This window comes from Triturus cristatus, chromosome 12 (genome assembly GCF_964204655.1).
Source record: "Triturus cristatus chromosome 12, aTriCri1.1, whole genome shotgun sequence".
Taxonomy (NCBI): domain Eukaryota; kingdom Metazoa; phylum Chordata; class Amphibia; order Caudata; family Salamandridae; genus Triturus; species Triturus cristatus.
Window position 1 is genome coordinate 115,113,325 of NC_140595.1, and position 23,522 is coordinate 115,136,846.

At 50.0% G+C, this 23,522-nt stretch overlaps 1 protein-coding gene across 2 annotated transcripts in view; it reads right to left on the reverse strand.

The window, feature by feature from the left end:
• LOC146772802 (SMAD family member 4-like) overlaps positions 1–23,522 on the reverse strand; it is a 271,678-nt gene that overhangs the window by 40,333 nt on the left and 207,823 nt on the right. For both annotated transcript variants that reach the window (XM_085639806.1, XM_085639805.1), the window contains exon 10: positions 6,332–6,500. In XM_085639806.1, the coding sequence (XP_085495932.1) occupies positions 6,332–6,500 (169 nt within the window). The remainder of the gene's footprint in view (positions 1–6,331; positions 6,501–23,522) is intronic.

Consider the following 23,522-nt stretch of genomic DNA (forward strand, 5'->3'; position numbering starts at 1 on the left):
TTAGGAGGCATGGTGAGAGGTGTAGTTTTTGGTGTGGTACTACAGAGAGTTCCAGCAGCGTGGTATACCACGGTTGTCTGGCCCACGTTGGAGCTACTAGGATTAGTGTGAGGGAGTGTTGTAGTTTGCGCACAACTAATGGAATGAGTGGGAGAGGCGGAAAAGCGTACGCAAATTTGCCTGACCAGTTCATCCATATCGCATTTCCTTTGGACAATGGGTGTGGGTATCTGGCGGCGAAGCTTGGGCATTTTGTGTTTTCGTGAGTGGCAAAGAGGTCTATCTGTGGATGCCCCCACATTTGAAAGAACGGATGAAGAGCCTGTGGGTGAAGTTCCCACTCGTGGATTTGTTGTGTCTGTCTGCTGAGCAGATCTGCCACGGTGTTTTGGACTCCTGGGACATGTTGAGCTAGGAGAAAGATTTTGTGGGGAATTGCCCCTCTCCATATGCTCTGTGCTAATTGAGAGAGCTGTGGAGAGTGTGTGCCGCCTTGTTTTTGTATATAATACATGGCCGTCATGTTGTCTGTGCGAATGAGGACTGCCTTGCCTGAAATCTGTGTTTGAAAAGATTTTAGGGCTAAAAAGATTGCTAGTAACTCCAAGTGGTTGATATGGAGTAACTTTTGTTGAGGCGTCCATGTGCCCTGCACGGTGAGATGTAATAGGTGAGCTCCCGAGCCGGAGAGCGATGCGTCCGTTGTTAGTATTATCTGGGGAACCGGGTCCAGGAACGGTCGACCTTTGGAAAGGTTTGTGGTGTTCCACCACTGCAGAGAGCGATGGGTGCGACCGTCTACCAACACCAAATCTGTCAGTTGACCTTGGGCCTGGTTCCACTAGTGCGCTAAGCACTCTTGGAGGGGACGCATCTGGAGTCTTGCGTGGGGCACTATGAAAATGCAAGAGGCCATCATCCCTATTAGTTGCATGAACACTCGTGGTGGAAGGGAGTGTTGAGGTATGAATTTTTGTCATAAAGCCTGAATGCTTGCAATCCTGGCCGGATTGGGGTAGGCTATCGCGTTTGAGGTGTCTATGGTGGCACCGAGGTATTGTTTTATGTGGGATGGTTGTAGCTGGGACTTTTGGTGGTTCACTGTGAAGCCTAGTTGGTGAAGTAGATCGATTGTGGTGGAGGTGTGTTGTACACACTGATTGTATGAAGTGGCTTTTATCAGCCAATCGTCTAGGTATGGGAAGACGTGAATGTGCTGTCTTCTCAAGTGTGCCGCCACCACTGCCAGGCACTTGGTGAATACCCTTGGTGCTGTTGTGACTCCGAACGTGAGCACTTTGAATTGGTAGTGTTGTCCGTCCACTACAAATCTGAGGTACTTTCTGTGAGCATGGTGCACTGTGGAAGTATGCGTCTTTCAAGTCCAGAGTGGTGAGGAAGTCGTTTTGGGAGAGGAGCGGAAGTACCTGCTGAAGCATATGAAAATGGTCTGAGTGTATGTATGTGTTTAGGGGCCAGAGATATAGAATAGGTCGTAGAGTCTCGTCCCTTTTTGGTATGAGAAAATATAGGGAGTAGACCCCCATATTTTTTTGATTGACAGGAACGTGTTCTATTGCCTGTTTTTGTAGGAGGGAGATTACCTCCTGCTTTAGTAATTTTGAATGTTCTTGTGACATTGGGTGTTGCCTGGGTGGAATGTTTGGGGGGGTAGATGTTAGTTCTAGGCAGTAGCCTGACCGAATTATTTGGGTCACCCATTTGTCTGAGGTGATGGTCGCCCAGACATGAAGGAAATTTTGGAGTCTGCCCCCGACCGGAGTGGAATGGTCTGGGGGGAGCGGGGGGAAGTCATTGGGTAGGAGGTGTAGCAGAACGGGCGTTGTTTGTTTTGCCTCTGCCCTTGTTGTTGTTACCCCTGTAGCGCCTCTTTGGTAAGCTTTTGTAAAGGTGGTCTGAGTAGGGGATTTGTATGATGTGGACGCTGTGTCTGAGGAGTAGCCTCTGGATGTACTCCGAAAGGAGGAGCGGCGAAAGGAGCGTCTGGGCGGGTGAGACTGTAAGGCCCCCATGGATTTTGCGGTATCTGTGTCTTTTTTCATTTTTTCTAAGGCCTCATCCACCTTTGGCCCAAATAGATGTTCCTGGTCAAAGGGATGGTTAAGGATGGAGGCTTGTACTTCTGGTTTAAAACCAGATACCCTTAGCCAAGCATGGCGACAGAGAAGGACTCTGGTGTTGATGGCCCTGGAGGCTGAGTCTGCTGCATCTAGGGCACAACGTATGGAGGTATTTGTGATTGTTTTACCCTCTTGAATTAACACGTTGGCCCTAGCTTTATATTTTTCAGGGAGATGGTGCATTATGCTTTCTAACTCGTCATAATGAGCCCTGTCATATCTGGCCAGTAGTGCCTGAGTGTTTGCTATACGCCATATGCTGGCCGCCTGGGATGCTGTGCGTTTGCCTGATGCATCTAGTAGTTTTGATTCTTTGTCAGGTGGTGGTAGATACTACTAAAGAATCTAGTGGTGCTGGTCCTCTGATGTAGGAGGGATCTGAGGGAGCAGGTTTGTATTTTTTTACAATACGTGGGTTAATGAGCCTGGCTCTAACTGGGTCCTTAAAAACTTCTGTCGCATGCTTTACCACTCCTTTGAGCATGGGCAGTATGGAGGTAGACCTATGTGAGGTATCAAATGTGTCTAGGAGGAAATCTTCCTTCACGGGGTCGGTATGCAAGTCCACCCGGTGAAATGTGCCGCCCTTTGCAGAAGATGGTTGAACCCTAATGGATCTTCTGGTGGCCTAGAAGGGTAAAGATCGTCTTGTGGGACGTTGGGGATATCTGGAATATTGTAATCGTCCCATGGGTCTGGGGATCCTGTAGGGGTGGGGTCCTGTGGCACATCCCCTATATCATGATATGGGTCCTCCTGATCATCATCGTCTGGAGACGGGGTTGGAGAACGATGAGGTGGGGGGTGGAGAGGTCGGAGGGGGTGGAGGTGGAGAAGGAGGAGGAGGTGGAGGGGGAGGGGAAGGTATTCGAACGGAGAGGTAGCAGAGTCCTTCCTCTTTGGAGGTGGAGGCGGAGCAGGCTTCTCCAAATGTCTCTTTGTGGTAGAGAGTGTCAAATGTCCAGTTTCTGGACCCTTGGTGATTTTTTGCAAGGGATCCGGTGTAAATAGTTCTGGTGAGGTTATTTGGTCCGTCGGCGCCGGCCGATGGTTTTTTAGGTTTTTCTGTGCAGGTTTGTTGCTTAGAACCCGGCTTGGGACCCTCCGGTCCCTTGGTCGGCGCCGAGATGGGCTTCGGCTTGGAAGTGTTGGTGCCGGTGGCCTTGTGTGGTTTGGTCGGTACCGAAGATGGCGTCGGTACTGAAGAGCTGGGTTTCGACCCAGAGGGCTTCGGTGCGGAGCTCGGTGTTGAGGTGGAGGCCGGTTTCTTTTTCGGTGCCGAAGTGTGTTTCTCGGCACCGCTGGTAGGCTGGCCCGAGCCGCCGGAAGGCTTACTTGACTTCTTCACCGGGCCCGAAGGTGGGGTGTGTGAAACAGTGTCTCTGGTCTTGCTTAGGCCCGGGGGCGAAGGCGTGACCGATGCCTTTTTGGGTGTCGGCGCGGGTGTGGGTGGGGTAGATTGGTACTCATGACCCTCTGCGCCGGAGTGATGTCTTCCACATCTGACTCGTCGGCCTCGGAAGTGCTGACGAGGTCCTCTTCGGTGCGATGCTGTTCCGGATCGTCGATGTCGTCTCCGAAGATGTCGACTGGAATGGACGTCGAGGAGTGTGCCATGTTCCTTCTGGCTCTTCGGTCCCGAATAGTCTTTTTGGATCGGAAAGACTTACAGGCCGGACAGTCTCGAGCCTCGTCTTCAGGGGAGAGGCAGAGGTTGCATACCTCATGAAGATCGGTGTGGGGAAATTTGGACCCACATCGAGGGCACTTTTTAAATGGAGTTCTTTCCATGAGCCGGGACCGGAGCTTGTGTAGGCCCGAAGGCCGCCGTCGACGACTGGAACCGAAGGTTTGTGCCGATGAGAAGGCGTGTTGATTGAAGAGATCGCGATCGAAACAATACCGCGAATTGGGGTGAGGATAGCGCGTCGATCGTTGAACTGGAAGCTGTTCGGAACCGGAGCGCAAAGATTACATCCGAGCCCGATGGCGGAAAAAATAATCTGAGGATGGAGCCGAAGCCCATGCGCAATACCATCCAAAGGAGGAGTCACCGACCTCGTGACTTCCAAAGACTTTCCAAGAGGAAAAACAAACTGCAAACATCCGGGCCCAACACCAGATGGCGATCTATGCAAAAGTGTGTAATCTGCAGCTCATATGCCTCGAACAAATTGTTTTGCTGGCTGTGTGTGGACCTTGCTGTGGAAAGATTTGTAAGTAAATGTTCTGTATGTGCAGGAGCTGACAAATTGTTGCAGACTGCAAGACCTCCTATATGCAGTGGTCCTAGTCCTATGAATCCTTGAAAATCATTTGCTGTGGATATTTTTTAGGACCTGTTGGCGTTTTACATAAGTTTATTTTAGTCCTCATTGATTAGTTTTTAAATAGCCCGTTGTGAAGGTTGTGGACAAGGCAGATAAGGATTCAATATTGGAGTTTCTTGACCTGGTATTTGTTTCGGAAGGTATCTCTGCTAACATTTGAGTGACGATGGAGTACAATTTGTAAAAAGAAAAGCTAAAAAGTACTTTGAGAAAGTTGGTGTTAAACAAAGGACCACTTCTTTATTTAATTGAAGTGGGAATGGCATGGTGGAAAGTTTTAACTTTGAGATCAAAGGGGCTATACAGTTGGCCTTAGCTAGTGGCATTGACCGGGTTATGCAACTCAGAAACACTGTTTGACCTTATAGAGTCACAAATAATGGAACTATTGGTGTATTTCCTTTTCTGATGAAGAGAGGATGGAATCCTAGAACTAAGACAACCCCTGGGTGGTTGTTCCACGCAGGATTTGAATAGTGGTATGTGGAAGCAGTTTGTGGAACAATTTGTGAAGGACAATAGAAAAGTAAGATATATTACGATTCCAAGAAAGGAACTAAGGTGGTGAATGATAAAATTGGTGATTGGGTTTGTGCAAAAAAAAAAAAAATAGGTGGTGTTGCTAAGGGTGAGAGTCAGTTTTATGAACCTGAAGAAGTGAATGAAGTGTTGAAGAATTCGGTCAGGATGAGTAATCGAAAAGTATTCAATCGCAATCGAGTGGTCTTTGGGCCTTCAAAACGTGTGGAAGAGTATTAGGAAATAATTTTTTAATTATTTTCAAGATCCTTTTGAGGATGTGCCTGTCACGGCTGACTGCTCCGTTGAGTTGACATCTGAACAGACAACAGGTGGTAAATATAACTCCTAAGGGGGGTGATGTGGTGTCAGTCATGGGATCATCAGAGGAAACATCAGGAAGTGTACCATCAGAGCCTGATGTAAATGGTACACTCAATAAAAAATAAGGACACCACTAAAGTGGTTAGAAGATTATGCACAAGGAAATTCTTAGTTTGTGAACTTTATCAGAAAGCCTTTTAGCTCTTTCTTGGTTTTTTTTTATTCATTGTTTTTGGATTTAGAGCTATATTTTAATTTTGCTTAGGTATATGTTTTTTTTAGCTTTCAAATGTATTTAGTTTAGTCATTTCTTTAAATTCTTTAATAAAGGGGGGTGTTGTAGGCTTGCTGGTTGCTTTAGAATTGAGGTTATGTAATAATGGGGTAGTTCTCATGTACATTCTATATGATGTAAGAGAAGGGCACTTGGTGGAGAATGGGAGAAGAGGTAAGACGTGTGCTGCCCTGCCGCTGTACTTCTGTCTTCAGGCTTTGTGGTTAATAAATGTTCCACATGTGAAACTGCGTGGTATCTTCACTACACTGCCTTCCTTGTGCCCATTTCTTTATGCCCTAGAATTAGTGAATTTCACTGTGCACCCATACTTCTCTAATCCTCAAAGGAAATTTTAAATTCTAGCTTAGTAAGAAGATTCTCCTTGTTATCATCTTCCCTTGATCCATGAATCTAGGACTAATGAGAAAATGAACACTTGATATGCTGGACATCCTTTTAGGTTCATCATTAGCAGCATCAAGAAACCCTTTACTCTGTGACTCTTTGTAGCAAATGAAGAAAATAAGTCTTAAAATAACCACGCCTCCATTGCCATTTAATTGTTTTCTGTTTATGCATTGGCTACCACAATCAGAAGGCTATGCAGTCCATGGTGACTCGTATCCATTTCAACTTGAGTTTCTTAAGTATGATTCTGGACAAAGGGGGATGGCAGTCATTGATATACATCTAGGCAAAATGAAGCATGCTCCATGTAATAAGGGCGTGTAATCATTTACCTTTATATAGGCTCCTGGGTATATTTTGTGGACTGCATCTCCAGGAGCCCGTCCTGCTTCCCTGTCCAGGTAATAACTTTGCACAAAAACAGCATGATCACTGAGACATCTCATCCACACATCACCTTCGCCTCGGCACTCCAGCTGCACGCCTTTCCCTATATGTAACCTGGAAGAAAGGGAGTGAAAGAATACGATTCACTAATCTCGTGAAGCCATAAGGCTGAATGTAAGCATCAGAGTATCAATACTTAAAAACTTCTTTTGGAGAATTATTAGCTGACCAATACAAGTTAGAAACTAAACACAGAAGGCAATGAGACTATTTAAAAGGCTAAATATTAGGAACCTGTGCTATACTGTCCTGTATTCCCATTAAGAGGTCTGGTGACATCACAAACCAGGAAGATGAAGGCCAAGTGGTTTGTAAAGGTCATCAGATGCCTGCTATGGCATTATAGAACTACATTACACATTATCATTATGTATCTTTTATATTACATGTTCTTTTTGGCGCAGTTAGCTTAAAAAGATTTGTTTTCGAACAGCGAAATGTTTATTAATAGTGAAATACTAGACACTACTGTTTGATTGCCTGTGGTAAACAAATAAGAAGACTGTTGTGATCTTGTTCATTTCACTAATAATTTAAATCCAGAAAGTTATCTGGATAGAAAGTATAGTCTTAAGTACTGTATTATATAACACTTGGTATGTTCCCTCGTCCCATTTGTGGTATGTCACTTATTATGTATACTGTTCCTTTAACTCTCTGTCTTCTAGTTATGGAATGCTTGTTGCCTTCTGTCATCCTGTGTTCTTTCCCTCCACGGCAGTTACTGTTGGCTTCTTATTTGTGCTGGCATCTCTGCCGTGGGCTCCCTCTACTTTATAGCTTTATACCTTTAACAAAGCTTTGCTGAACAACGGACGACGTTATTGAGTGTTCCTGTTCCAACCCCATACTACACCCTTTCCCCCTGTGGTAGCACATTCCACTATGTTCTATTTGGAGTGTGGTGACAGTTTAACTGTCTGTAAAGGTATCATTGAGGTTTGAGGTTGTTCTCCTTTTGGCTTAATAAATTCCTCTTTCAACTGCCACCAGTTTCATGCTTTCTTCAAGAACCATCTCCAAATACCTAGATAAGAATGTCGAATTTTAGAAAAACAACCTTTTTTGATTAAAAATACATTACGTCTCTGAAGGTTGCAGCTAACATGGGCAATGACTGGAATCAGAATGTTATTTTTTTTACCTCTTATGAACAGTATGTTGACTAAATAATGGACAAGAGTAAAATGGTGAAAAGTGGTGTGTGTGTAAATTAAAACCCATATTAAAGTAGAAAAGAGAAAGCTCCAGATTTCGATTAACTAATGTAAACTGTCACACAATGTAGTTTTGAGAAGGGAAAATGATGGTGTCGGATAAGTTCACATAAATATTTTTTGACGGATTACTGTAACATTAGCATTTTTTACTAATTCAGTACCTGCAAGCCCTATTGCAACTACCTTGAATAGAGTGAGATGCTTATACCTGACAGTTGCTTTAATTGTGAAAGCTTCAATCAGCCAATTAAACCAAGATATCCACTCCAGCGCCAGTTTTCAAAAATCGGGGGTGATCACTACCATACCTCTTGTGATATACATTTTTGATGTCAAGAATGTAAAAGGGCCAGAGAAATCGCCAATACTCAGGATAATCACCTACTATTCAAATGATTTCCACTTAAAATTATTGCATGTACATTTACCTTGAAAATCAGCGATTGCTCCTGCCTCCTGGGACAATGGGGGACAAGGTAAACCTCAGAAAATGCTTGCAATAAAAGATTTGTGATGGAATAAATGCATCTGGAACCATGGAGTATGGCTGTGATGACTATTCCTAAGGAGATACTCTCACAACAAATTTGCACAATGCTTCCATTTTGGTTACAAGATGATTTGGGTAGCAAGGCTGGATAGGATAACACTCTGGAAATTAAAAGTGGGCTGGTGTTCTGCCACCCAGATTTTCTGGGTGTGTGAACAGTGGACAGTATTTTACAAGCTGAAAAAACCGTTAGGTTAAATCACTTTAGGATGAAACTGCAAGCCAGGGCCCCTCCTACACCTGCCCGGCTACATCAATCCCATAAACCCACGTTGCACGAGCCCCCACTCACACTTACCACCTGCTTAGAGCAAGTGGTAATTCTGAGCGATAATCCCCAAAGAACTGAGGATTCCGTTAAAAATTCCACCCTAAGAAAGCAGTTTGGCAAGGTTATTCCTAATTATATGGGGATAAATTCAGAACAGGCGGTGGAATCGAAAGGTCCAGCCACCTGCCTGGTATTGCCATATCCAAATCTTTTCAACTTGTAGTCAAAGCCTATGCAGGTCTTAAACTGAAATATACAATCAGTTTTTTTGTTTAGGTAAAGAGACGTATTCAGAGTTCGGAGATCAACAAATTGTCCAGCTATATAAAATCAGTATTTCCTAACTTTTGGTTTGTGCAGCAAATTCTGACAACCGTTTTGGGAACACCTGGTCTAAAAGCCAAATGGAGCATTTTGTATTGGCCCCACTCTTTCCCACCACTCCATAGCTTACTCCATAGTCCCCAACTAGTGTATAAAAATGCATAATGTTTTTTCACTTATAACAGGTAAAATCTGTGTGAGAGTAACTTATTTGAATCTGCAAGGGAAGTGCAATGTTAGCCTAACCAGGCAAAAGCAAGAAGTTGGCAATCTTCACAGGATGGACAAGTTACTCACCTTCGGTAATGCTCTTTCTGGTGTCTACTGCATATTCCTTGCCTAGTAAATGTCCTCAGGCAACAGATTCAATGTAAAAAAACTCAAAATCAGTGCTCCTGTGCACCGCTAGATTTCATTGTGCAACTCTGTGTCGATGTCAATCTGCCCCGGAAAAAAGGAAGCCGCATAGAATTGCCACCCATGTGTGATGATGTCATTTTCTTTTATGAACTCTTCTGCACCCTCCAAAGCGAAGCATATAGGCGAATTGAGCGCACCTTTGTGCAGACTCCTAGATTAGGATCTTTTAAGATGGAAGGAACCAAACCACCTAACGGGGTGGTGGGAGGGTGAGGAGGAATCTGCGGTTACATAGAGTATCCATCAGAAAGAGAGTTACCAAAGGTAAGTAACTAGTTCTTCTGATGAATACTTCTAACTGCAGATTCCTTACCTGTTGAATATATACCAAAGCAGTACCTCCCAAGGTGGTGGGTCTGTGGAATGGCTCAGACTGAAACATTCTAAAGGACCGAGCGAACAAAATGCCTATCTCAACAGACTTGGCTGTTGAGAAAGTAGTGCTTTGCGAACGTGTGAACTGATCACCACATAGCTGCCTGACAAATATCCAGGTCAGATAGTCCACATGCCACTTTAGTCGTAGCAGAATTCGCCCCGGTACAGTGGACCCTTAGGCATTACAGGGCTGCTTGATTGCAAGTTGTTGGAAAAACCCCACTCCCACGCCTGAAGAGGTTGGTGGTAACGGGGTCTTCCCAGGACATACACTGTGGTAGCTTGGCTCGAGTGGTCAGGAATCAGGCACCGTGCTAAGCATACGACATACCCATACAATAACCATGCGTGCATCCGTTCCAAAAACGACTCTACACCGTAAAAATTATGAAAATATCTTTCTTTATCTTCTTTTTCTCTCAGTTGCTGATTAGATAAATAAATAACAATCACAATATACAAGCTTTTTAAATAGTGCAGGTCAAATAAATACTGGCTTAATGATTCAATAAATAGGGGTGATCATAAATAATGAAGGCATAAATATAAGTGCAGTTAATACAGGCAATTAAATATTCCGAGGCAATAAATACTGTAAACCAATAAATATTGTGCATCAATAAATACTGTGGACCAATAAATACAGTGAAGCAATAAATAGGTTAAATACAATAAATACAGTGCCCCTAATAAATAATTAAAAGCTGACAGTGACACTCATAGAATCAGATCACATTTGAATTCCTAAGGGCTGATTTGGCCCAGGCACAGCTTGTGGGGATGTGGAAGGCTTGAGGGTGTCTACTCCCTGGCTTGGACAAGGCTGAGGCCTAAACTGAGGTAGATCAAGGGGGGAATACCAGAGACCTGGCTCTCTCACTCTACACAACCCCTCTGAATTAGTCTCAGCTCACCCCTGGCACAGTCCAGCTGGTTCCAGCACCTCTCTAACCCCTAGAGTAGTCTCTTAGGATTCCACAGGGCCTTTGGCGCCCTCTATTCCACTTACTGCCCTTTTTCTGAAGCTCCGACGCCGCTGGAGTCGTGTCGACGCCGTGAGGCGGTTCCGGTTCGATATCGGCGGCCTCGGCACAATGTCAGTTCTTGACGACGCCGGTAGGCGGTTCCGGTTCGATGTTGGCGGCCTCGGCTCGATCTCGACCTCCGATTCGATGGCGTCGGGCAGTCTTGGCTCGATGTCGACTTCGGGCGACTCCGGTCCGATGGCGACCTCTGTTTCGATGACGTCGGCCGGCCTTGACTCGATGTCGACTTCCGGCGGCTCCGGAGTGCGATCTCCACTCCCGACCTCCGGTGCTCCTCTCCTCAGGTTTCCGGTGACTCCGGAGTGCGACCTCCACTCCCGACCTCCGGCACGATTCTCTCAGGTTCCGGCGACTCCGGAGGGCGGACTTCACCCCCCCCGTCGACGCCGCTCACTCGACCTCGGGTGACTTCCTCCTCGACCTCTGGTACTCCTCACGACCTCCGTCGGCGCCCTCTCTCGACCTCTGGCGGCTCCGGGTACGACGTCTGCTTTTCCAGTCAGCGCCGCTTCTCCACCTTGGGCTCCAGGTCTCCAGGCTACTCGACGTCGGACTCCAGGGAAACCAGTTTCCAGGTCAGGATCTTGCTGTTCTTGGATTCTAAGGCCTGTTCCTGCTGTCCAGGTCCTTAAGATGGTTTTTCTTGCTTCTTCCCACACAGGGCTCCAGGCTGGGCTCAGTCAGTAGGGACTAACATCAAGGGTGGGTTTATGGACCCCACTCCAGGCACAAGTTTCCACCCCTGCTGCCTCACTCCTTCCTCCTTCAGGTTTCTGCTGCTCACTCTTCACCAGTCAGGTGCCAACTGCCAGCTCCAACTGCCAACACTCTGTCTTAGCTTCCCAACATTCTAAACCGCCTCCAACTGTCACAGGGCTCTGGAATGTTCTGGAAGGTGCTAGTAGGTTCCAGTGGATGCTGGTGATGTCACAGGTGGCCACCATTTTGTGCTCCAGGCCCTCAGACAGAAGTTTCAGGGGTAGCTAAAATGGCTCCCTGAATCTGCAGCAACATGAAAAAGTCTGGTGGTTCCCAAAAAGGAAAAATTAAAATAGGGTTTGAGGCAAAAGTGGGACAAAATAAATAATGATGAGGAGGGACCACCCAAAGGGCTGACAGGTCTAACACGCGTCCCCCCCCAGCTGAAAGTGGGGAGAGCTACCCAACCCCTTGGGAGTTCTCATCACTAAGGCGGAAATACCTTGAGAGACCGTCTGCATTGGCGTGGTCCACTCCAGGCCGATGTTCCACCTGAAAGTCCATTCCCTGTAGGGAAATAGACCACCTCAACAACTTGGGATTCTCCCCCTTCATTTGCATCAGCCAACGAAGGGGTCTGTGGTCGGTCTGAACCAGGAAGTGCGAGCCAAACAGGTATGGCCGCAACTTCTTCAGAGCCCATACCACTGCAAAGGCTTCACGCTCTATTGCACTCCACTTCTGTTCCCTGGGAAGTAGTCTCCGGGATAGGAAGACCACGGGTTGATCCAGACCCTCTTCGTTGAGTTGCGATAACACTGCCCCAATGCCATGTTCTGATGCATCTGTCTGGACAATGAACTCCTTGGAAAAGTCTGGGGCCCTTAAGACCGGGGCCTCGCACATGGCTTTCTTCAATCTCACAAAGGCCTGCTAACAAGCCTCCGTCCAGACTACCCGTCGAGGTTGTTTCTTGGACGTGAGCTCCGTGAGGGGGGCTACGATGGTACCGTACCCCTTCACGAAGCAGCGGTAATATCCCGTGAGGCCCAGAAAAGCTCGGACCTCAGTCTGTGTCTTGGGGGGTTCCCAGGCCATGATGGCCTCGATCTTCGCCTGGAGGGGTTGCACCGCTCCCCTACCCACCAAGTGTCCAAGGTACACTACCGACCCCTGCCCGATCTGGCACTTGCTGGCCTTGATCGTCAATCCAGCTTGTCTCAGGGCCTGGAGAACAGCTTGCAGGTGACGCAAGTGATCCTCCCAGCTGTTACTGAAGACGGCTATGTCATCCAGATAAGCAGCAGAGAAACTCTCCATTCCGGTGAGGATCTGGTTTACCAGGCGCTGAAACGTGGCAGGTGCGTTCTTGAGCCCAAAGGGCATTACACAGAACTGGTAGTGGCCATTGGGCGTGGAGAAGGCTGACCTTTCCCTTGCTCCATCAGTCAAAGAGATCTGCCAGTACCCAGAAGTAAGGTCAAAGGTACTTAGATATTGGGCAGCTCCCAGCCGGTCAATCAATTCATCCGCCCTAGGGATCGGATGAGCATCAGTTTTGGTCACTGAATTCAGTTCTGGTTGGGCACCCGGTGGTGCAGCTTTTGGTACTAACACCACCGGACTAGACCAGGGGCTGCTAGAAGGTTCGATCACTCCTAGCTCCAGCATCTTAGTGACTTCACTGTGAATGCTGGCCTTCACCTTGTCTGACATCCGGTAGATCTTGGACTTCACAGGTGGGCTGTCTCCTGTGTCCACGTCATGGACGCACAGGTGAGTCCTACCCGGGACAAGGGAGAACAACGAGGAGTACTGTCCCAAGACCTGGCGACAGTCCTCCTGCTGTTCAGGAGTCAGAGATGGGGAGAGATTCACTCCCTCCACCGACCCATCCTTCTCTTGAGACGCAAACAAATCAGGGAGAGGCTCGCTTTCCACGTCCTCTCCTCCGTCAGTCACCATCATCAAGATGACTTCGGGCCTCTCGTGGTGGGGTTTGAGGCGGTTGGCATGCAGCACCCGCAGGGGCTGACGAGGGGTCTTCAGGTCCACCAAGTAGGTAGCCTTACCCTTCTTCTCCAACACCTCAAAGGGTCCTGACCAGCGATCCTGGAGGGCGCTAAGCTCTCCTGGTTCGATCACCCACACCTTCTGGCCAGGCTCCAACTCCACCGGGTGAGCATTGTGGTCATACCACGCCTTCATCACTGCTTGGCTGGCTTCCAAGTTGTCAGAAGCTTGCTTCCACAACTTAGCCATTTGGCTCCGGAAGGCCAGCATGTAGCTCACCACATCCTGGGGAAGCTTTCTGGGAGTTCTTTCCCATCCGTCTCTCACCAGGTTGAGAGGTCCACGTACAGGGTGCCCATACAGAAGCTCGAAGGGGCTGAAGCCCACTCCCTTCTGTGGCACTTCCCTGTAAGAAAAGAGTAGACAGGGTAGGAGGACGTCCCATTTCCTCCGCAGGCTTTCAGGCAGACTTCTGATCATGCCCTTCAAGGTTTTGTTAAACCTCTCCACCAGACCATTGGTCTGGGGGTGGTAAGGAGTTGTGAACCGGTAGGTCACTCCACACTCCTTCCACATCGCCCGCATGTACGCTGACATGAAGTTGGTCCCCCTGTCGGACACAACTTCCTTGGGAAAACCCACTCGGGTAAAGATTCCCATCAGGGCCCTAGCCACAACAGGTGCTGTTATGGTCCTCAGAGGTATTGCCTCTGGGTACCGTGTGGCATGATCCACCAGAACCAGGATAAACCTGTGACCAGCTGTAGTCGGTGGATCTAGCGGACCCACAATGTCGATGCCCACCCTTTCAAAGGGGGTGCTAACGACAGGAAGTGGTTCCAGGGGAGCTTTCAGCTTCACCCCTGTTTTCCCACTGGCTTGGCAAGACACACATGTCCGGCAGTAGGTATCGGACGACACTTTCATCTGAGGCCAATAAAAGTGTGGGACAAGACGGGCGAAGGTCTTGTCTTGCCCCAGGTGTCCTGCCAATGGGATCTCGTGAGCCAACTCCAGAAGGAAGGCTCGATAACGTTGAGGGACTACCAAGGCTCGTGACGATCCGTGTAGGGGTGCCTTGGGTTCACTGTAGAGGAGGCCATCCTCCCAGTAAACACTGTAGTTCCCTTCAACGTTCCCTGCTGCCTGGGCTTGGGCCTGACGCCTTAGCCCCTCAAGGGTAGGGCACTCCCTCTGGCCCTGGCAGAATTCCTCCCTGGACGGGCCTCCCTCCACGTGCCACTCGGCCGGGATGGGTAGGTCCTCCAGTTTGGTAACGTCCCCCTCCGCAGACTCCTGGTCCACCACCTCCGGTGGCCTATCCGTCCTACGGGGTGTGGACGCCAAGGCAGGCTCCTCCTGTCCTCGGTTCTTCCCTTGACTGGCAGCTGGCTGGGCCTTTGTTCCAGGCTCCAGCCGAAACGAACTCCCTCTCCGGGTAGTCGCGGACCTTGTGCTCACACAGGCCCAGTCAGGTGTACCCAGCATCTCAGTATGAGTCCGGTATTCCACCTCCTTCCAAGCATTGTGCTCCATGTCATTCCCCAGTAGACAATCGACTGGCACGGCAGGGCTTACGGCAACTCGAAGTGAACCTGCAACCCCCCCCCATTCAAAGGGAACCTCGGCCACTGGATAGTGGCCTGTTCTGCCGTCAGCCATCGCGGCTGGGTGGAGTACATCGGGAATTACCTGCTCTGGAGACACCAGTTGACTACGTACCATAGTCATACTGGCTCCTGTGTCTCTCAGAGCCTCCCCTCTCTGGCCGTTGATGGTGACCCACTGCCCATACTTTACAGTATTTGCGGGCACCTGGATCTTAGGAACCATCTCCCGTTCTCCCAGGGACACTAAAGTGACACCCGCCCACTCCCTTCCCTTAGTTAAGGGCATCTCCTCCCCGAGCACTGCACTAGCTACTCCGGGGGTCTTTCCTCCAATGGGAGGGGGTGGTCGTTTCTGGCACTTCGGATCTCCTTTATAGTGTCCAACGCCACCGCACTCGTAGCAATGGACAACCCTTGGCTGCTGACTCTTGCCAGGATTAGGGTTTCTGGGTGGGTTAGCCCTAGGGGTGAATCCTGTTCCCTTTCCTTGGAAATTATTTTGGGGGCCTTTGGAGAACTCCTTTTTCTTTTCCCCTCCCTCTTTCTTCTGGGGGGTGCCCTGTCCGGCCTTTTGAGTATCCCCTCCAGTCCCCCTTGTGGACACCCGGGTACTAGCCCAAATGTCCGCCTCCTCAGCAAGCTTCCGGGGACTGGTCAGCTTGCTATCCACCAGGTGTTGACGCAGTTCAGGGAAACATTTCTCGAGCAGGTGTTCCTTCAGTACTAGATCAAACAACCCCTCGTAGTTCCTTACTTCACTGCCCTGAATCCAACCCTCTAGTGCCTTCTTTGCATAGTCCAGGAAGTCCACCCAATTCTGTGTGCCCAGTTTGTGACTACCCCTGAACTTCTGTCTGTACTTTTCGGGTGTTAGTCCAAACTTTCTTATGAGCGCCAGTTTCATGGTGGGGTAGTGGGTCTGCTCATCCTCCTCGAGGGCCAATAAAGCATCCCTACCAGCTGGAGGCATGTACTTGTACAATCCCCCTCCCCAGTACTTCTCTGGAACCCCATGGGCCCTTAACGAGACCTCATAGGCCGCTAGCCACTTGGCGATATCGTCACCCACCCCATAGCCAGCTACTATGTCCTTTGGCAGGTAGGGTTTGGGTTCCCTGGTGTACTCTCGTTCTTCGCTGCCACCGTTAGGTACAGGGTGTGCCCCGATTCTCAGGATCTGAAGATCTATCTCTTTCAGCCTTATCTCATGAGCCATCCTCTGTTCCTCCTGCTCCTTCTCATGAGCCATCCTCTGTTCCTCCTTCTCCTTCTCCAGCCTTGCTAAGTCCCATGTGAGCTGTCTTTTCTCCCTCCGGTCTGTTAACTCCACTTCAGATAAGCCACCGCTAGAGACAGTGCTGCCCTTCCTAGAAAGTGTCCTGGGCCCCGCTGACAGGTTCCCCACCTCAGGTTGGTACAAACCAGCTCCCTCACTGTCTGGCTCTCTATCCCTGTCCTCCTCCTCAGCCTTGCTTTCCCTTCGTGCCTCCCCCCAAGCCCTTAAGCTGGTTTGGAGTGCACCCTTCTTTGCTCCTGGGGGACAATACACCCCCTCCCGCTGACAAAATTCCCTGAGTTGGGCCACAGTGTACGTTTCTATATTTTCTAGTACAAACTCCATCTTGCCCACTCAGGTCAGAGGACAGTTATTTGCAGTAACTATGCAGGGGGGTACCTTATATAATACCTCCTCCCACCACCAGAGTAAATTTGGAAAAAACAAAAACCCACAATTAGGAAGGCCGCTTTGAGAAAACTCCCGGTGTAGGCCTATGGACTACCCACAGTTATTGTTGAGTATACGTAGGCACAGCTCTATCCCACCACTGAACACCAATTATGTTGGAAAAACCCCACTCTCACGCCTGAAGAGGTTGGTGGTAACGGGGTCTTCCCAGGACATACACTGTGGTAGCTTGGCTCGAGTGGTCAGGAATCAGGCACCGTGCTAAGCATACGACATACCCATACAATAACCATGCGTGCATCCGTTCCAAAAACGACTCTACACCGTAAAAATTATGAAAATATCTTTCTTTATCTTCTTTTTCTCTCAGTTGCTGATTAGATAAATAAATAACAATCACAATATACAAACTTTTTAAATAGTGCAGGTCAAATAAATACTGGCTTAATGATTCAATAAATAGGGGTGATCATAAATAATGAAGGCATAAATATAAGTGCAGTTAATACAGGCAATTAAATATTCCGAGGCAATAAATACTGTAAACCAATGTTAGACCTGTCAGCCCTTTGGGTGGTCCCTCCTCATCATTATTTATTTTGTCCCACTTTTGCCTCAAACCCTGTTTGAATTTTTCCTTTTTGGGAACCACCAGACTTTTTCGTGTTGCTGCAGATTCAGGGAGCCATTTTAGCTACCCCTGAAACTTCTGTCTGAGGGCCTGGAGCACAAAATGGTGGCCACCTGTGACATCACCAGCATCCACTGGAACCTACCAGCACCTTCCAGAACATTCCAGAACCCTGTGACAGTTGGAGGCGGTTTAGAATGTTGGGAAGCTAAGACAGAGAGTTGGCAGTTGGAGCTGGCAGTTGGCACCTGACTGGTGAAGAGTGAGCAGCACAAACGTGAAGGAGGAAGGAGTGAAGCAGCAGGGGTGGAAACTTGTGCCTGGAGTGGGGTCCATAAACCCACCCTTGATACTAGTCCCTACTGACGGAGCCCAGCCTAGAGCCCTGTGTGGGAAGAAGCCAGAAAAGTCGTCCTAAGGACCTGGACAGCAGGAACAGGCCTTGGAAACAAGAGAACAGCAAGATCCTGACCTGGAAGCTGGTTTCCCTGAAGTCCGACGTCGAGTAGCCTAAGACCTGGAGCCCGAGGTGGAGAAGCGGCGCTGACTGGAAAAGCAGACGTCGTACCCGGAGCCGCCAGAGGTCGAGAGAGGGCGCCGTCAGAGGTCGTGAGGAATACCAGAGGTCGAGGAGGAAGTCACCGAGGTCGAGTGAGCGGCGTCATCGGAGGAGTGAAGTCCGCCCTCCGGAGTCGTCGGAGACCGAGGTGAGGGGTAACGGAGGTCGGGAGTGAGGATCGCACTCCGGAGTCGCCGGAACCTGTGAGAATCGTGCCGGAGGTCGGGAGTGGAGGTCGCACTCCGGAGTCGCCGGAAACCTAAGGAGAGGAGCACCGGAGGTCGGGAGTGAGGATCGCACTCCGGAGCCGCCGGAAGTCGACATCGAGGCAAGGCCGGCCGACGTCATAGAATCCGAGGTCGCCATCGGACCGGAGCCGCCCGAAGTCGACATCGAGTAAGACTGCCCGACGCCATCGAATCGGAGGTCGAGATCGAGCCGAGGCCGCCGACACCGAACCGGAGCCGCCTGCCGGCGTCGTCAAAGAACTGACATTGTGCCGAGGCCGCCGACATCGAGCTGGAACCGCCTCACGGCATCGACCCGACTCCAGCGGCGTCGGAGCATCAGAAAAAGGGCAGTAAGTGGAGTAGAGGGCGCCTAAGGCCCTGTGGAGACCTGAGAGACTGCTCTAAGGGGCTAGGGAGGTGCTGGAACCAACCTGACTGTGCCAGGGGTGAACTGGGACTAAGCTAGAGAAGTTGTGTGGAGAGAGAGAGCCAGGTCTCTGGTATTTCCCCCCTTTATCTACCTCAGTTTAGGCCTCAGCCTTGACCAAGCCAGGGAGTAGACACCCTCAAGCCTTCCACATCCCCACAAGCTGTGCCTGGGCCAAATCAGCCCTTAGGAATTCAAAAGTGATCTGAATCCATGAGTGTCACTGTCAGCTTTTAAGTATTTATTAGGGGCACTGTATTTATTGTATTTAACCTATTTATTGTTCCACTGTATTTATTGGTCCACAGTATTTATTGATGCACAATATTTATTGGTTACAGTATTTATTGCCTCAGAATATTTAATAGCCTGTCTGTATTGCACTTTTATTTATGCCTTCAGTATTTATGATCACCCCTATTTATTGAATCATTAAGCCAGTATTTATTTGTCCTGCACTTTCTAAAAAGTTTGTATATTGTGATTGTTATTTATTTTATCCAATCAGCAACTAAGAGAAAAAGCAGATAAAGAGAGTTATTTTCATAATTTTTACGGTGTAGAGTCGTTTTTGGAACGGATGCACGCATGGTTATTGTTTGGGTATGTTGTATGCTTAGCACGGAGCCTGATTCTTGACCACTCGAGCCAAGCTACCACAGTGTGTCCGGAAGACCACCACCACCCTTTCTAGTGTGGGAGTGGTTTTCCAACATAAATTGGTGTTCAGTGGTGGGATTGAGCTGTGCCTACGTATACTCAACAATAACTGTGGGTAGTCCATAGGCCTACACCGGGAGTTTTCTCAAAGCGGCCTTCCTAATTGTGGGTTTTTGTTTTTTCCAAATTTACTCTGGTGGTGGGAGGAGGTATTATTAAAGGTACCCCCCTGCATAGTTACTGCACAAAACCTGTCCTCTAACCTGAGTGGGCGAGATGGAATTTGTACTAGAAAATCTAGAAACGTACACTGTGGCCCAACTCAGGGAGTTTTGCCAGCGGGAAGGGGTGTACTGTCCCCCAGGAGCAAAGAAGGGTGCACTCCAAACCAGCTTAAGGGCTTGGGGGGAGGCACGCCGAGAAAGCAAGGCTGAGGAGGAGGACAGGGATAGAGAGCCTGACACCGAGGGGGCTGAGATGTACCAACCTGAGGTGGGGAACCTGTCAGCGGGGCCCGGAACCATTTCTAGGAAGGGCAGCAGTGCCTCTAGCGGTGGCTTGTCTGAAGTGGAGTTAACAGACCGGAGGGAGAAAAGACAGCTCACATGGGACTTAGCAAGGCTGGAGAAGGAGAAGGAGGAGCAGAGGATGGCCCATGAATTGCGACTGAAAGAAATAGATCTTCAGATCTTGAGAATCGGGGCACAACCTGTTCCTAATGGTGGCAGCCAAACCCAAGGGATCACCAGGGAACCTAAACCATACCTGCCAAAGGACATAGTAGCTAGCTATGGAGTGGGCGACGACATCGCCAAGTGGCTAGCGGCCTATGAGGTCTCGTTGAGGGCCCATGGGGTTCCAGAGAAGTACTGGGGAGGGGGATTGTACAAGTACATGCCTCCAGCTGGTAGGGATGCTTTATTGGCCCTCGAGGAGGATGAGCAGACCCACTACCCCACCATGAAACTGGCGCTCATCAGAAAGTTTGGACTAACACCTGAAAAGTACAGACAGAAGTTCAGGGGTAGTCACAAACTGGGCACGCAGAATTGGGTGGACTTCCTGGACTATGCAAAGAAGGCACTGGAAGGTTGGATTCAGGGCAGTGAAGTGAGGAACTACGAGGGGTTGTTTGACCTGGTACTGAAGGAACACCTGCTCGAGAAATGTTTCCCTGAACTGCGGCAACACCTGGTGGATAGCAAGCTGACCAGTCCCCGGAAGCTTGCTGAGGAGGCGGACATTTGGGCTAGTACCCGGGTGTCCACAAGGGGGACTGGAGGGGATACTCAAAAGGCCGGACAGGGCGCCCCCCAGAAGAAAGAGGGAGGGGAAAAGAAAAAGGAGTTCTCCAAAGGCCCCCAAAATAACTTCCAAGGGAAGGGAACAGGATTCACCCCTAAGGCTAACCCGCCCAGAAACCCTAATCCTGGCCAGAGTCAGCAGCCAAGGGTTGTCCATTGCTATGAGTGCGGTGGCGTTGGACACTATAAAGGAGATCCGAAGTGCTTGAAACGACCACCCCCTCCCACTGGAGGAAAGACCCCCGGAGTAGCTAGTGTAGTGCTCGGGGAGGAGATGCACTTAACTAAGGGAAGGGAGTGGGCGGGTGTCACTTTAGTGTCCCTGGGAGAACGGGAGATGGTTCCTAAGATCCAGGTGCCCGCAAATACCGCCAAGTATGGGCAGTGGGTCACCATCAACGGCCAAAGAGGGGAGGCTCTGAGAGACACAGGAGCCAGTATGACTATGGTACGTAGTCAACTGGTGTCTCCAGAGCAGGTAATTCCCGATGTACTCCACCCAGCCGCGATGGCTGACGGCAGAACAGGCCACTATCCAGTGGCCGAGGTTCCCTTTGAATGGGGGGGGGTTGCAGGTTCACTTCGAGTTGCCGTAAGCCCTGCCGTGCCAGTCGATTGTCTGCTGGGGAATGACATGGAGCACAACGCTTGGAAGGAGGTGGAATACCGGACTCACACCGAGATGCTGGGTACACCTGACTGGGCCTGTGTTAGCACAAGGTCCGCGACTACCCGAAGAGGGAGTTCATTTCGGCTGGAGCCTGGAACAAAGGCCCAGCCAGCTGCCAGTCAAGGGAAGAACCGAGGACAGGAGGAGCCTGCCTCGGCGTCCCCACCCCGTAGGACGGATAGGCCACCGGAGGTGGTGGACCAGGAGTCTGCGGTGGGGGACGTTACCAACCTGGAGGACCTACCCATCCCGGCCGAGTGGCACGTGGAGGGAGGCCCGTCCAGGGAGGAATTCTGCCAGGGCCAGAGGGAGTGCCCTACCCTTGAGGGGCTGAGGCGACAGGCCGAAGCCCAGGCAGCAGGGAACGTTGAAGGGAACTACAGTGTTTACTGGGAGGATGGCCTCCTCTACAGTGAACCCAAGGCACCCCTACACGGATCGTCACGAGCCTTGGTAGTTCCTCAACGTTATCGAGCCTTCCTTCTGGAGTTGGCTCACGAGATACCATTGGCAGGACACTTGGGGCAAGACAAGACCTTCGCCCGTCTTGTCCCACACTTTTATTGGCCTCAGATGAAAGTGTCGTCCGATACCTACTGCCGGACAAGTGTGTCTTGCCAAGCCAGTGGGAAAACAGGGGTGAAGCTGAAAGCTCCCCTGGAACCACTTCCAGTCGTTAGCACCCCCTTTGAAAGGGTGGGCATCGACATTGTGGGTCCGTTAGATCCACCGACTACAGCTGGTCACAGGTTTATCCTGGTTCTGGTGGATCATGCCACACGGTACCCAGAGGCAATACCTCTGAGGACCATAACAGCACCTGTTGTGGCTAGGGCCCTGATGGGAATCTTTACCCGAGTGGGTTTTCCCAAGGAAGTTGTGTCCGACAGGGGGACCAACTTCATGTCAGCGTACATGCGGGCCATGTGGAAGGAGTGTGGAGTGACATACCGGTTCACCACTCCTTACCACCCCCAGACCAATGGTCTGGTGGAGAGGTTTAACAAAACCTTGAAGGGCATGATCAGAAGTCTGCCTGAAAGCCTGCGGAGGAAATGGGACGTCCTCCTACCCTGTTTACTTTTTTCCTACAGGGAAGTGCCACAGAAGGGAGTGGGCTTCAGCCCCTTCGAGCTTCTGTATGGGCACCCTGTACGTGGACCTCTCAACCTGGTGAGAGACGGATGGGAAAGAACTCCCAGAAAGCTTCCCCAGGATGTGGTGAGCTATATGCTGGCCTTCCGGAGCCAAATGGCTAAGTTGTGGAAGCAAGCTTCTGACAACTTGGAAGCCAGCCAAGCAGTGATGAAGGCGTGGTATGACCACAATGCTCACCCGGTGGAGTTGGAGCCTGGCCAGAAGGTGTGGGTGATCGAACCGGGAGAGCTTAGTGCCCTCCAGGATCGCTGGTCAGGACCCTTTGAGGTGTTGGAGAAGAAGGGTAAGGCTACCTACTTGGTGGACCTGAAGACCCCTCGTCAGCCCCTGCGGGTGCTGCATGCCAACCGCCTCAAACCCCACCACGAGAGGCCCGAAGTCATCTTGATGATGGTGACTGACGGAGGAGAGGACGTGGAAAGCGAGCCTCTCCCTGATCTGTTTGCGTCTCAAGAGAAGGATGGGTCGGTGGAGGGAGTGATTCTCTCCCCATCTCTAACTCCTGAACAGCAGGAGGACTGTCGCCAGGTCCTGGGGCAGTACTCTTCGTTGTTCTCCCTTGTCCCGGGTAGGACTCACCTGTGCGTCCATGACGTGGACACAGGAGACAGCCCACCTGTGAAGTCCAAGATCTACCGGATGTCAGACAAGGTGAAGGCCAGCATTCATAGTGAAGTCACTAAGATGCTGGAGCTAGGAGTGATCGAACCTTCTAGCAGCCCCTGGTCCAGTCCGGTGGTGTTAGTACAAAAAGCTGCACCACCGGGTGCCCAACCAGAACTGAGGTTCTGTGTGGACTATCGGGGACTGAATTCAGTGACCAAAACTGATGCTCATCCGATCCCTAGGGCGGATGAATTGATTGACCGGCTGGGAGCTGCCCAATATCTAAGTACCTTTGACCTTACTTCAGGGTACTGGCAGATCTCTTTGACTGATGGAGCAAGGGAAAGGTCAGCCTTCTCCACGCCCAATGGCCACTACCAGTTCTGTGTGATGCCCTTTGGGCTCAAGAACGCACCTGCCACGTTTCAGCGCCTGGTAAACCAGATCCTCACCGGAATGGAGAGTTTCTCTGCTGCTTATCTGGATGACATAGCCGTCTTCAGTAACAGCTGGGAGGATCACTTGCGTCACCTGCAAGCTGTTCTCCAGGCCCTGAGACAAGCTGGATTGACGATCAAGGCCAGCAAGTGCCAGATCGGGCAGGGGTCGGTAG